This window comes from Rissa tridactyla, chromosome 1, assembly GCF_028500815.1.
Source record: "Rissa tridactyla isolate bRisTri1 chromosome 1, bRisTri1.patW.cur.20221130, whole genome shotgun sequence".
NCBI classification, from domain to species: Eukaryota; Metazoa; Chordata; class Aves; order Charadriiformes; family Laridae; genus Rissa; species Rissa tridactyla.
This window is the reverse complement of record NC_071466.1, coordinates 105,199,322-105,215,032: the sequence shown is the minus strand read 5'-3', so window position 1 is coordinate 105,215,032 and position 15,711 is coordinate 105,199,322. Positions and strand designations below refer to the sequence as shown.

Genomic DNA, 15,711 nt, shown 5'->3' with positions numbered 1-15,711 from the left:
TTTTGCAAGTAATTGGTAGGAAATGAGCAAGAGTTAATAAGAATCTGTCAAAGACAGGTCTTGTTAATCTGATGAATTTCCTTCTGTAACAGCTTAATGGGCCCCGTGGGTGAGGAAAGGGGTCCTCCATTTCAATTTTAATAAGCCTTTGATCCTGTCCTGTGTGACATTTTCATAAACAAGTAGGGCAATAGGCCAGATGACATATGCGGTAGCCAAAGTGCTATTAACTGTCCTATTAACTCCCAGACTTTCACTGTCAAAATCAGAGGGTATCTACAGGGGTCTGTCCACCGACTGTGTCTCCTTTATGGATGGCTTTTAGCGAGTATGTTTACTAAATTTGCAGGTACCGCCAAGCTGGTTCAAGCAACCAGCATGGCTGGGGACAAGCTGATCTTGACAAACTTGAGAAAAAGTCCAGAAAAAAACCAAAACAAAAACATCACAAAAATGTGCAATTTCATACAGCCACGGCCCTAATCTCAGGCTGGAATGATCATTGCCTACGTCACGGAGGGGTTACCCACCTTACCCAATTCAGTCACGGAGGTCTCCTCATGAGGTGTGTGAGCAGCAGTATGGGCCTTTGAGACACAAGAAGATGTTTTCTGCCCAACTCAACACGGGTGGAAAAGTGGATCTGGTTTGGGGCATTGTGTTCTGAGAAGGATATGGAGTAAGTACAGAGAACTTTGGGCAAAGCAGTGGTAGTGGCAAGAGGTTTGGAAAACTTGACCCCTGTGGAAAGACTAAATGAAATGGAAATGAAATGGACGTATCTTCTAGTCTATAGTAATATCAAAATATATGAAGCAAGGCTTTTGTACGCAATACTGTTTGTTGCAGATTGACTTTGCCATGCAGCACAGCGTAAAAGCTCCCAGGGGGCTGCAGGGGGCAATGGTGTGAGGTGAAAGTGGAGAAGAGATTTCTCCACTCAGCGGCTTTCACATTACTTTCTCCTTTTGCAGAGGAAATGGCCACAGATGCAAGGGAAAGGTAATCAATGGTAAGCACAAAGTTCGCTGGGGGAATATAAGGACAAGAAAATCTAACACTTCGTTGAAGCACCTGGGTAATGAATGTTGCCACAAGTTGAAGCAAATACTGTTGATACAACTCTGGCTTGCCCATCTCCATGTGCTGTACAAAAAAAGCAACCGGTGGCTCCAGTCTTTTGGTTCCCTTTTTCCAGACTTGCCTTAGGATTAGAGGTGGTCACAGTGGTGGGATTGCCCCGGGCAGACAAGGTCTATATATATAACCCAGTGTGTAGGAAGGCAGGGGTCCAGCTCCCAGCTGCTGGGCGCAAAGGTCGCCCATCTCCTACACCCACCCTCGTCCCTTGAAGGGTGGATGTGCCTGCATTTCACCCATTTCCTTTTACAGGCATCCTCAGAGCTAACCAGCTGGCACCAATAAAAGCCCCAGGAACAACAGAATTTATCACAGAGACAAGATAGCAATAAATATAAATGTGTTTCACCTCATTGCAATATAAAGGAACAGGTTGGGGGGGGGGATCTGCTGCTATAATGCATCACTGTTCTTCAGACAAAGGTTTCTTTACAAAAAAAGACTTAATTTCTCCTTCACTGTTAAAACATTTTGCTGGTGCCCCCAGCCGTTGCAAGAAAAGGTTTCGATTCCAGAGCATTGGCTGTATTCCTGTCAGATGTTGTTATCTTTGTGGTCAGGATTTGTTATAAATTGGATATTCTTGGCTCTAATTTCTAAAGGATTTTCATTTTGAAGTCAAGAATTGTTTTATTGGTATCAGGAGCTGGAGGATATGGCAGTGTGATGATGTTCACTTTTGTGATTTTGGTTTTTCTTTTGAACGTCTAGCACCTGGAGCCATGGCATTACCTAATAATCTTATTTTATAAGAAATGAAAAAGGGAGAAGATAAGGGAAAACAAGTTTCTCACAGAAAAGAACCCAAAGAGTGTTCCTTACAATATGAGAGAAAATAAAAATAACTCATTGTTGGATACCTTTGTATTTAATACATTTTTGTAGTCATTATTTATAAGTTAATTGTATGAATTTTTACTTTGGTTATCTGGGTCCTGGTTTCTAAACAACTGTGTTCAGTAGAACTGCAATCTTTTCTTCAAAAGGAAAACAAAGTTCCACTCCCAGATCATTGGAAAAAAGAACCCTGTCTCTTGTTTATTTATTTATTTAGAAAGCACATACAGCGATGCATGAGGAGGGGAAGAGAGATGCAAAACAGGTGAGCGTACAAATCCATCTCAAAAGAAATAGTGAGACACTTCCCAGACGATTAGTAGTACATCAGTCTATGTGAGCATTGAAACTGTTGTACCTCTAGATTAAAAACAGAAACCACAGAGAATTTCTGAAGAACAAGGTAAATGTCTATATTTCAGAAATCCCACCACAATCAACTTGTAGGCAGCAATGTTTTTGTTCTGTTTTTTGTTCCTGATATTTCCTCAGAGGGGTCTCTCATGCTCACGCTATGGTTTCTTTCCTCAGTGTCCGCCGCTGGTGACAAGTAAGGATACTTGTGAATGAAGATTTCCCCTTCGTTCTCGACCTTTTCTTTAACTTCTTCTGATGCTTGAGTGAAATTCCAAGCTCCTCCATTATCGCGTTGAAAGAAAGACACTGGTGGAATATGGAAACGGCATTAAACACTTCTCACCGAAGGCAGAGTTTGGCCATACCCTTTGCACAAGTGCTGGCTTTTAGAAGCAAGGACCCGAGCTCTTACTGGCGGGCTCAGAAAGCTGCTCTGGTGGGTTCTGCCAGCTTTGAATAAGCCCCTAAGGTATAATAGGTGACTGTATATGTCATGCTTTTTGCCTAACTTGGCTTCCACTGAATTTAACTTTTGCTTAACTAAAGCTGGTTATGAATGTTTCTGAAATTCTACACGGATGCATTTGTGATGTTTTGGTGGCTTCATGTCATAAAACTTACCCTTTTTCAGTAGGTAAATTTCCTCCTGACCTTAAAAGAAAAAAAAAATCTTCTTTTTTAAATCACATGTACCTTAGCCACAAAAGAATGAGTATATTAGAGAAAGCAAAGAACATCATTCTTGAAGGTACCTTTGTGGTTTAGTTATTTTCCCCTCACAAAATGAACAGACATTTCTAAAATACAGCACAGTCCTCAATCCTCTTTTTCCTTTGGAAAGAATATTTTTCAAATATTGTGTGTTGAAGAAAGGATAAAATTATCACAAGAATAAGGTAGCTGAATAGTTTAGAAAGAAAGCAGAAATCTTTTTTCTTCTCACCATCACAATATTAACAAAGGCATTTGGGTAAGTGGAAACATCCTTTAAAATCTACAGCTGGAATAATTACATGTAGCACAAACAACCACAGAGATGCTTTAAGCGGAAGTATCTAGCAATGCAAAACAAAATGTTCTATGCAAATATATATAAATAGGTTATTTATATATAAAAGAAAGTGATAGTAGCAGCATGAAACAAAGCTTTAACCACCTTACCTTCAAGTTGCATAAATCCTTCCCACCAAACCCTTTCTAGAACTGCAGAAGTGACCAGCTTTAAAACAACTGGTTAAAACTACAGTTCTTGTGAAATGACAGCAACAGCACACAGACGTGGTTCTCTGTATCAAACACAAATTCCCTTCTAGAGTGATACCAATGCAAGGTAAGCAGTGTTCAGTTCTCAACCAGTAATACTCCAATAGTGACCTCAGTTATACAGGGCTAAAAAACGTAAAAACAGGCATATTATTTGAAAAGGAGAAAACCCAAGCTTTCCTAGCAGCCAGCTATTCTAGGGGAATATTTTCAAATGCGAAAGAGAAGTACGAGGGAACCTGGATCAAGATTAAATCATTTGTTTAAGGTAGCAAAGGAATCCCAGAGAAGTGGATCCCACACAAGGTGCTGCTTCCTCTCCAGTATAAACTCTCCCTATAATGTATGTAACCCTGGTTCTGCAAACGAGCTCAAGACAAGCTCAAGACAAGCTCAAGCTTGTGTGTGTGTATTTTAAATGTGTATGATCTCGCGTATATCGTCATGTCCATTTTTTGGGATGGGCTGCATACAGACTAAGATCCCATAGTATGTTAAATCTGTAGTTTAACATGCTCTTCCTTTGAGATGCTTAATTTTTGTTCATCTAAAATTTTTAAGTGTACATAAATTAAACTACTGTTAATTCATGCCAGCCCCAAAACGTAATAGATGTAGGCCAGGGCAATGTACTGCTTTTTTTTCAAATTACTGTCTGGTAATAGCCAGCAATTTGCTGGTGCAATTACCATTTAAATATGCCCTTTGACAATGTAATATAGGAATTTCAGCATTGCTGGAGTTAAGAGTCAAAGGTGTCTGCTGCAGCCCCTTGCCCTCTGGAAGCACCAGGCGAAGCAGGAATCATCCTAATACGGACGCTATTTCTATATTGCTTCAGGACCTTTTAGAGAGCAGCACCACTTCTTTCCAAGCTAATAAAACTATATGCTCTAAGTGGCTGACTTAGCATGGATAATTTTTCTCTACTATCTTAGTTTTAATTGAGCTTTTAAAATCTAGATTGCAAAGTGATTCCAGAACTCCATGGCAAATAAGGAAAGGATCATATTAACCATTTCTAGGACTGATCATGTTTATTTTATTTTCTTTCCCTGTTGTTCTTACTAACCTATGTGTTGTGTGTGTATTTAATAATAGCCATCAGTCTCTGCAATGTGCATACAGGGATGATTTCTGCATATGAAACAGTACATTTTACTGCCTTGTTAATAGGCTTGTATTTTAATTTTCCAAACTGATTCATATTATTCAGACTATGCAATTATCATAATGCCTTTCGATTTCATATCAACAAAATAGTCCCATGAAGATCATTTTGCATTTGCAGATAGATATTTAAAACATATTGCTGACATTAAGTATGTGAGGTTTTTAGGATCTGACTACATGATTGGTGAAATGCCTACTGGTTCCACTTTGAACTGTGTTTTGAATTTTAAAATAAATATTATCGGAAAGACTTCATGACATTCTTAGGAATGCCTTTGATGTTTAGGTCTTGTCTAAGAATTAGGCTTTTGCCTAATTGTTCATCAATAGCCGTTACATCTAAAACTGAATATAAAAACATTACTCTTCTTGTTGATGATCTTTTCTGTAAACGAGTCATGTTTATCCATTCCATGAAGTATGGAATAGGCCATTCAAAATCTGAAAGGGCTCTGCCTTATCAAGAGTCTCTCCCATCCTATGTTGGCAGTGCAAGGCCCCAGTGGGCTGGGTATCCACGAGAGAGGTCGAAACACACACGCTCAACACAGATGGGAATGGGTTTGGCCGTCCTACAGGGACACTGTGTTGGGAGAGGGACAGGAGTAGGGTTTGCAGTGGTACCTTCCCGGGTCTAACACCTTGCCGCTCCTGTTCCTGGCTTTGTAAAAGCACAAAAACAGTTTTACTTTTACCGTCATGTTATACTTAGTTTCGAGGGACTTAAAGCACCATTGGCATGAGTTTTGTCAATCTGAAGTCATGAAATAAATGTAGATTTAAGACCCTGGATTGATCCTTCAAAGATATTCCAATGGTTATGGACATAACTATGACTCTGATCAATTTTGTGCGTATTCCTGTCTGAGATCCTACCACCTATGAGAAAGCCAGCTGGAGGTGGCAGAGCATTACAAATGTGGGAGACATGGGGCTTTCTTTGCCCCTCTGCCTTCACACAGAACTTCAGACAGTGTAAAAGAGCAATCTGAGATGATACTTTGAACTTTCAGGGGTCTGGCTACTCATTCAGAAGGACAATTACACATTAACTTTGTTTTGAGCCCCAGGAAGCATAGCTCAAGATCCTATTTATCTCGAAGCTTGTCCGTGCAATCAGAAAACTGAACAGATGTCTGAAAAATGGAATTGCCCTGAACTTTTCAAGCAGTAGAAAACTGTGGTACACAGCAAGTACAAACTCAGCCAGAATGCTGTAGGATTTACAGGAAAATCACAAGCAAGAAACACTTTCAGTGAGGACTCCCAAGATGGCCCTCTGAACAGCACCGTGTCTGCAGCATAATTACAGTAGCCTTTAAAAAGGGGATGGTGACATTAAAATTCCATTTAAAATGGGAATATACTGTTCTTTTAGTCTCATATTTGGATAGCCAGACTTAAAGGGTTTCTTTAAAAAGCTATTTTTTTACATGCTGTTAAGTCCACTTTTGAGGTCTTGCCGAGAATGAGAGCAGAGTAGGCACAGAGCAATATATTTAACAACAGAGTAGTAAGTTTAACATTTTGCTTTTAGTCAGCTTGACTTTCTCATTCTAGCAGTGTCAAAATGCTGCAGGACATGGCACATGAGGCTAAAAGGAAATGTCATACTTTAAAAACAGATAGTTTTTGCTCTCCTTGTGATATGAGACTCTTTGCCCTTTGGTCGTTTCAGCAGGCTATAAAGGTCATGAAGCTCCCAAATCCTTCCTTAGACTCCCATACAGAAGACTGTGTTAAGCTTTAGGAGAATTATAGATTCAGAATTTAAAAAATAACATAAAATAAAGTAGAAACAAGACTGAAATAAAAGAATCTGTAGTCAGGCTTTATCAATCTGTTAGTTATGCTGCTGGGTGACCACTAGGGAAAAAACTTTTCAATTGCATTTTATTAACACCTTGCAAAAATAAAAAAATAATAATAATAAAAAAAATAATCCAGTGCACTGTGTTGGAGAACTGAGAACTATGAAAATTGAAGAATGTGGGCCAGATTTTATTCTGGGAGAACACCTGACAAGCTCAGGCACAGAGGAGGAAGTGCAGAAGTCAGGATTTTTCTTCCGCAGTGCTCTCATCTCCGCGAAGGACCCATAGCTGGGACACTGACATATGTCTTCTGCTGAAAGAAAAGAGATTTGTTTGTGCCTAATGCACCGAAGGAAAAATATCCAAAATAGTTTCTCCTAGTGAGCAAACTGCTGTTGCAGCACATTAAGAATCTGTTTGAGTATTCTGTCACTGATGGCTAATTGCATGAGGAGCTCACTAAATTAAGTCTTTTAAACTGTCAGAGTCTATTGAACAGTGAGTGTCAAAACAGTATGACAATAATCCATGGATTATTTTAACTCTTCCTCAGTTACGTTAACTGTTCCTCAGTTTCCTGTTTACAAGGAAAAAAAAATCAATAAAGCTACTTGCTGGTCTCAGAAACCATCTAAACATGAATGGGACTGCTCAGTGAAGGCACAGATGGCCACAGTCGTGTTTGGAGGTGGGGTTGTGGCCTGAAAATGGAGGGACTCATTGAAGAGGGAGAATTTGCAGACCTGACAAATTCACAAAAATTCTGTTTTGCAAGAACCTCACTGAGACAGGGGATTTCTTTCTTCTAGCCCTTCTCCTCCTTTGTTTCCAAAGAGCTAAAGATGTGAAGATTTAAGGCTTTCATCCGAGAGAGAAGGCACCAGCACACGATACCATGGCAGTACTTTGAGGAAATATCAGCCTAGTTGGGGAAAGCATTATCGCTGTGCTTGGTCTAGTTCCGCCGTGCAGGCCATGTTGTTAATCCACCCTCATCCTGGCTCTTTGAGGTGGTGATCGTATTGCCTTCATTCCCCACATTCTTCAACTGTCTCGGCCTTTCTCCTTCCTTCCCCCTGCCCCTTTGCCTACTTGGATTGCAGGCTGCGTGATGAGGGCAGGAACTGCTGCTAAATAAAGGTAGGCATGCTGACCCAGCCAAACCAACCTGGCGATGGCTTGGGACTAGCTCATTCATGGACCCTTTGCTTTCAATCGTAGATAGCTTCTGTGTGTCAAAGCATATGGTGTTTTTTGCAAACACTTATTAATTGTAATATTTGGGGAGTTCTGAGTAAAATGCAGCAACAGCAAACCAAAAATTAATATAAAATTACATAAGGGAATGCTCATAGCAATTTTTTCTCCCAAAATAGCTCTGGCTACGCTTTACTGGTACCGCAGTGCCACAACTGATGGAGTCTGTTGTGGCTCATCCATCACAGGCAGAGTTGTTGGCTCTGTGCTGATTGCACAGCAAGGTCCCCGCGCTGACATACACCTGAGAAAGGATCTGGTTTCATTATTGGGGCCTGAATGCAGTTGCAAGGCTGCAAGTTAGGAAGATGCAACGGTGACCATCTGCATTTGCGAATATTCTTTTGTGGCCAAGTATAGCAGTCATAGAAGCTTAGAGTGCTGATATGTAGAAAATCTTTGAATGCTTTAACACTTCTTCTTGAAGCTTGTTATGTCTGTGCAGGAGTCCCCCCAGGTGCCACGCACTTCATGGGAGATGCTATGGGCTGTGCCTTCCTTGAGCCTCGCTGTTATCCTGAAGGCACCCGCCTTTTCCTGGAGCCACGGCAAACCTTGCAAAAACTGCCTTTACGTGCATGGATTTGTTAGTGCCCGGGTGGCATGCCGGCTCTTCACTGCCTCAGCTGCTGGCATAGCTGATAAGGAGCAAGTAAGGCTTTTTAATAACTCTTTTTGTAGCTAGGTATAAAGCTCCATCAGGGAAAGGAGGACCTGCTTTATAATTCCCACAGGCAAGCCAAAGTCTGTGAGGCTGTCTGCGGGGACAACTAGACATGGGGAAATGGTGACTGTTACTAGCAATGTGACTGTTTCCTTGACAGATATGAAAATGTTTACCCAAAATAGACAGAAACTTTCTGGATTCTGTGTTCATCTAAACAGCGATTAGAAAACTGGTCGAAGCTGCAACCTGGAGGATTTCTTGCGTAGAGCAATGATGGAGATAAACACATTAGGAATTTTCCTTCTCCTCTGAGAGTTGAGAGAAGCTGAATTTAATTAGTTTTAAGTCTCTTCTACTGGGAAACTGCAAACAAAAGTGCTTTCTTAAATCGAGGATACAGAAGATCTAATTCAGGTCTTTGTTGGTAAGAAGGCTCATTTTATGAAGAGCCAAAGCTTTCAAGGCCCTATTCAAACAAGTTAAAAAGCCATTTTGAACAAGGCAATTTCTTGCAGCGTCTGGAGCTGAGCATAAACACTCACATACATGGATGAGCACTGTCAGAGAAGAATTGGTACAGCCTAGCTATGAGCAGTACATCTTCGTCACCAAAAAATACTTAAGCTTACTGCCAGCATAAATAGCGCTGACCAAAAATTGTAACATGAATATGCTCTGGCTTTTGTCAGGAGCCAGGAATGAGAGCAACAATTCGAGAGGTGAGCAGAGCTTCGCCACAGCACTTCAGTGATTGAGTGTGAAGGCATCCACTCCAACAAGTTTTCTAATTGCAGCGGAGTCCAGAATGGCCCCTCAATAAAACAGATCATTAACTCATTTGATGAGGAGGAACTGCAGTGGGCAAGAAAACATAAAGTAGGTGTGAGGGGTGGGAAAGGAATTGGTGAAACTGGTGGTAAGCTGGGATATAATGAAATACAGACAAAAGGTAATCAGGTTTTGAAAACATGGTGGTTTGCCACGCTTCATGACATCCTACGAGCCAGCATTTCTGTACATTTTGTGTACCTCAAATTGTTGTCATATGTTTTTCGGTGGCAACAACAGATCCAGTCCATGGTTTCCTGCCCTGTCAGTCCCCAGACTGGCTGAGGACTAGAGGAAACTAGAGGAAACTGTTATTCTTCCAGGGTATAAAAAGCATCCAGTGCAAATCTCCTACAGAAAAGTTTCCTTCCGTGTTTCAATACTCAAAGCATGCCAAGGCTTTACTGTTTGATATAAATTGACATCCTGATTTTGCCATAAAGGAGTTTTCTATGTTACAAAGCCTTACAATAGTAAACCTCATGAATTGCTCAAGCCAAGTCAACACGGTTATTCTGTGAAAGGTATATACTGGGGGTGCCTGAGGGTGCTTTTGTCGAATATGTTCCTAAATGTTAATGGATACATGGCATAAAATTTAACTGATAGATATGATTTTGTGCTATGATAGTTACTTGGAGGCTTTGCCTAATGAATTTTAAATGGATGAATTAAAATTCATTAAATATTGACACTGGGAATAAGATATGCCAGCTAAAAATCTCTGGCTGCTTATAATAGGGGTTCAGAAAGTTAATGGAGCCCTGCAGGTTATTTTCTGAAGGTTTATAAAGAGCTGCCTGCCCCACTTGCTGAATGCTTTGGCAGAGACCAAGCAAAATATTTCTCCATGCTTTTAGTAATGAGACTGCCATTGGTTTACTCAGGTTTGGTAGGGGATGAAAAGGAGTTAAATAATTTTCTTACCTGAAAAAGGTGAATCACCCCATGAAATGACAAGATAACAATTGTACATAGAGACTGTGATAACTCTTAAAATCTGCTACAGTCTATTGCACTCACTCTTTGTTGTAGGTAAAATTATTTTCTGTGATATGCATTTAAACTGCCCAAATTTCCAGGACTTTGACAATTTGCATTAGATAAGCTTATCTCCTGCTGAAGCAAGAGGCACTTTGAAGTCATTAACTATGTGTTGGTGAGCACAATCTTTGCCATTATATCCACGGTTTAAGTTTAATGCTTTCCATTGGACACACCTTTTTTCTTTCCTGACTACACAGTGTGAATTGAGGGCTGTGTTCGAATCCCTCGCTCCTCTCGGATTAACTTGCCACAGTCTAACTCCGTAGATAAGGTGGTGCCAGAGGTGGAGTTGGATGGATGAGTTTGCTTACATTGTAGTCCGTAAAAGAAACAAAAGGCCTTGCATGCAAGAAAAGAAAAATGGAGAAAACAAATAAATGATAGAAGTAAAATTAAAAGCACACATGAGAATGAGATTCAAAAGTTATCTAAATCAAAAGAGTTTCTATTTATGGAAGCAGAAAAGTCATAGATTGTATTCGACTCATGCTTTGGATTAGCTTAGTGATAATATACACTGTATAGCATTTTCTGTCTAAGCTTCTTATTTCACCAGAATAAAAATCAAACAAACAGAGAAATCAGAAGGTAACACTGGAATCGCTGGTATTCTACTTTCTTTAAAATTACCTCTGGAAAAGAAGTAGGAGGTTGCCACATTAGCTCACTTAAAGATTTTAATTATTAAGAGACCGCATATAATAAGCAACACATTGCTGTGAACCAGTAGTACAGTTTCAGAAATCGTATATGTATATAGGTACCCCTGAATACTACGTTAATCACCCAACATACTGCTAAGCAAATTTACACTCCCTCATGATGTAAAGCTTCAGGTCTACTTTGATTATGACTTCAGGAATGCATTGCCTTTCCCAGACTCCTGAAAAGTTTCCAGGATATTCTGCACCATGTTAACATTTAAGTTAAGCATTTTAATTAGCTGCACCTGTTTTCCAAAATATGTTGGAATGAAAGATCTCCTGAGACACGAATGAAACAAAGATATTGATACACTCTTCATGTATTTTGTGCTAAAATCGTTCTATAGGATTAAAGTATTGCAGAAAGCTGCAATATGTGCAAAATACATTCATCCTTTATCTCTGACTTATTCCAAAACAGAGATGCTTTCATTAATATGGCCAGCAAAACTGCTCCATGGGAACTGTGTCTGCTCGTAGAAAGTGGTACTGCCTTTAATGAGATCTTGCTCAGACACATGTTGAGATGTCTGCACAGCCAGGAGCTGCCCTCACCTGCAGGATACTGTGAGGACTGAGTCCACTGACATTGGCATTAAGTGTCATGGACCCAAAATAACACTAATAGCCATTTGGAAAATGAAGATGCATGGTAGGATTCAGCTCACTTCCTTCCAGCTGTCTGAACAGCAGGCGTGTAGCCTTAGCTTACAGTGATCCCTTACCAGCAGCAAGGAGATACAGGTGATTTATCCTATCCAAAATCAGATGTTGTCCTCTTGAGGCCTTCAGCCCTGTCTGCTTATTTTTATTCAGGTGTCAATCCCTCTCACGACCCAGCAGCACTGCTGTATGCAGTGTAAACTGCACCTTGGAGACTGGTTCAAAATGTTCTCCTTCTCCTCCCACCCATCCCTGCTGCCTTCATTAAGTTTCTTTTTCTCGACTGTCATTTCTGGCATTTATGTCATCAGCCTTGCAGGATTACACCTTGGATCAAGAGGATGAACTGTCCACAGAAAAGCTCCTGCCTTTCCCATCTAGAAGTGCAAAGTGAGCTTAAACACCTCACTTTGAAGTAGATGCCTCATGTCTAGAAACCTAAAGTCAGGTGATATGAACACTCCTCTTGGTGACTGGTGATTGGGCCACTGATCCTTCAGTGCAAGGTCACCCTTGTCCCTATGATAAGTCCTCTTGAAGTGAAGAGGATCAGGGCAGCTATAGCAGTTGAGCCAAACAGGGCCACACCAGGGTCTAGGAGATGGTCAGAACCAAACCGGCACCAGGGAAGGCAGCCAGAGTAAGAGAGCTGGCAGACAACTTCAAGAACAGACTCTGAATTGCTGCTCATGCCTTGTTTCTTTCACAGCGGCTGGTGGTCCGGTAAATGGGTGTTTACACTCTGTTTTAATGATTGATTCTATCTCACAAACTGCTGTAATACTCAAGGCATGATTTATACACAGCATTTCCTTTGTTTTCCCTCTGCCCTTTTAAATTGCTCACTACGCTTCAGTGGAGCTATAACCAGAATTTCTTTGGCTCCATAATCTTACTTTACTGTGGCATCCATCATCTTTCAGTAGGTTTCCCTGCTTTGAAGTGAAGAAAATGCTTTCTAGAGCAAGAGAAAAATTACGCTTTGGGGTTTGGAAGTACATTCCTGTTGTTACTCAAAAGGCTGATGCTAATGCTATATTAAAAAAAAAATAATCCAGTTGTGGTGTTTTCCTTTCCAACATAAATTATACTTGAAGTCTTAAAGATCAAGCAGAAACTGTTTGAGAAATTAATTGCTCTTGTTCTGCACTGCCATACTAAACAGCACTAATTGGACTGTGGGTGAGGTACTTCCCTGTTCTTTTTAATAAATTATTTGTCTTTAGTGCCAGAAATGCATGGTGAGAGTTCAGCAATACGAAATCTGCACTCCAGCAAAGAGACTTACAGTGCAATCACCTCCCCGTCCACAAACCTCAGCCTCCCAGAAACATGAGCAAGCTGGAAATGATGACTCACCTGCTCAATATCGCTGTTTTTCCTTGATTTATATATAAATTCACCGATGGCTACAAACACCGAAAGAACAAGCCCCGCAGCGAGCACTATGAAGATGCCCCCAATATTCTCCACCCCGAGAGCGCTGGCTTCCTTGCTGTCCTCCTCAGGGCAGCCGTTGCCTCGCCACCACTTTTCCTTCATCATGTGCAGCTTTCCCTCCTCCTGCAGCTGGAGGATGGCGATGGTGATCTTGTCTCTGTAAGGAGACCCTGCAAGGTGGGAGAGCAAGACCCGTCAGTGCTGGTTGCAGCAAAGCGAAGGCAGGGAGGGAACAAGCTGCTGCTATCCCTTATCACAAGATTGATTATTCCAGTTAGAAAGTCTTGGTTTCTCTTCAGCTGGAAGGGGGAAGACGACTGACTATCTGTTGGTTTCTGCCCTGGGGACTGGAAAGCAGAAGGCTCCTTTGGTGTGGTTATTTGTTTGAGAATTCATTATAATTTCTAGGGTCTCCTACTGAGGTTTATTTAAGCCTTGGCAGTGGGTTTTCTTGCTAATTCATTCCTCCATATCACGGTTGAATATTGCTTTGAGCATCCTTTGAGACTTCCTGCTTTGCATCTCTTCTATTTATTTCAACATCTGTTTATTTTTCCTACTGCATGTAAAATGAGTAGCTAAGAAAAGCCCAGTCAGTCAGACACGTTCTCTTCTCATTTATACCTGCATAAGCCCACAACTCCACTTCAGCTGCCTTACAGCTTATAAGAACACAAGGCGACCGAGTCTTTTTTTACGTGACTTGCAACAATATTGGCAAGCTGCAAGCTGAAAATAGCAACTATTTCATGCTTTTTATTTGCAGGCCAACAGCTTGCTAAGTGATGTGTCTTCGGGCTCAACAGAATTAATGGGCCTGTACAGTATCTGGCAAATAGAGGGGTCACGTTGGGCGGTTCAGTCTGTTTAGGTTTGCCTCTCACGCGCTCTGCTCTGGCTCTCCATCTTCCAAAAATCTCTGCCACCTGCAAGTCCCTTCAGCCAGCTTGTGCTCTTGCAGAATCACAAGTCTGTAGCCCTAAAGGGGGACAAGGGGGAGCCTTCCCCTTCGCCCCGCTTCTGGAGCAGCACCTAGTTAAAGGAAATTGCTACCAGTTCTCTTTTCCCATGTTGCCAGAAGATGAAGTTCTCAACAATAATAGCAGCAAACCTGTTTTTAATTATAACAGACAAGTGGGAGTTGGGTTTGGCATTTAGAGAGAGACTTTCCTTTATGGGGCAAGGAATTTATGAGAGCAAGCAGGCAAGGGTTACAAGAAAGGCTGTTTGGCTCTAAAGCCACATATGTGCCCCCAAATCCTGCCATGTTGGACTTCCTACAGTTGGAAGCGTTTAGTATCTGGGCTGAAATACAGGGTCGCCAGTCCCTTGTCCGTGTAGCTAACTACCATCCATCCTTTCCTCTCCTTTAGCACATTAATAAGACTGTTTTCTTAAGCTGTAGTTTCAACAAAAGTCACATTTTGCTGCAAATTAAGGCAGTTGCAATTATCAATCAGATCAAGGTAAACAAACTTTTAAGGCAGAACGTGTGCCAGAATTTCAGTGATAGCGTGACACACATAGACACAGACACAGGAAAACTCTCACCAGGCAACACATTTGTGTCTCAATGCATCTAATAGCCTTGGAAATGTGGCCTCACAGCTTCAGTTTTCTTTCTTATATTGCCATGCAGGAAATTATTAAAAATAATTGTACCATGAATGCAAGTCCCCCTCTCTGCTTTCCATTTCCTTTAGCCCGCAGCATTGTCTGAGGAGAATCAGTGTGAAAAACATTGCAGTTCTTCATTTGTTGCGCCAACACTCAGCTATTTTTCAGTGTATCTTACTGCCAGCACTAGGACATGCTGTGACCACAGATGCCAATAGACATGTGTCAGATTATACAAAGTCCATCTGGGAAGCCAGCAATCGGCAGCCACTGCTCGAGGTAGCCAGCTTTGAAAGGAAAATACGCCTGCTGTAAGAATAGATGGCTTCTAAGCATGCTATTAAAGAACCAAAAATAAGCTCAACAGAAAACAAAACAGAAACACCTTTAAAATTATCTTTACACAGAGAAGTGAATTATTACCACAAAATTATTACCCATGAGTGGCAGCGCCTCTCAAAAGAAAGAGCAGAATTGTTTCTACCTTAGGAGAGGTTTGTCGCCCTGATAGTTGGAGTCTGTTAGATTGTAGGACTCATCTATTTTCCCTTGTCTGAAAGGACATATCTGTTAGGTAAAGTGAAGCAGCCTGAGTCGCAGCGCAGGATTTGTGGGGATGTTCATTCTTTCTTGTGATGTTTATGTTGCCAGCAGGATTATCACAATTCATCTGGAGGGTAACAGGTACATCTATATTTCTACACATGCTTTTGAAGTTTGTCAAGCGTGCCTGCAGTGTTCGACTGGTGATGTTTTATTGGTGAGCACTAAAACCGCACACAAATCCATCTCAACACCTCTTTGAATATTCAGCATATCATTTATGGCCTCTGAGCTATTAACAACCTACATCTCAGGCCAAGAAATGCATCTCTCTACTTTCTTAGCAGTCTCCCAAGTAACT

General features: G+C 41.1%; 1 protein-coding gene across 4 annotated transcripts in view; it reads right to left on the bottom strand.

Annotated features, from left to right (window-relative positions):
• Positions 1 to 2,179: 2,179 nt before the first annotated feature.
• GRIK1 (glutamate ionotropic receptor kainate type subunit 1) overlaps positions 2,180 to 15,711 on the bottom strand; it is a 174,346-nt gene continuing 160,814 nt past the window's right edge. For 3 of the 4 annotated variants that reach the window (XM_054201258.1, XM_054201287.1, XM_054201276.1), the window contains exons 15-17: positions 13,110 to 13,360; positions 10,557 to 10,722; positions 2,180 to 2,640 (exon numbers count right to left, since the gene is read on the bottom strand). In XM_054201258.1, the coding sequence (XP_054057233.1) occupies positions 10,573 to 10,722; positions 13,110 to 13,360 (401 nt within the window). In that variant the 3' untranslated portion in view covers positions 2,180 to 2,640; positions 10,557 to 10,572. Of the gene's footprint in view, positions 2,641 to 6,763; positions 6,895 to 10,556; positions 10,723 to 13,109; positions 13,361 to 15,711 lie in introns of those variants that run through there. The other variant, XM_054201267.1, reaches the window with a different exon arrangement.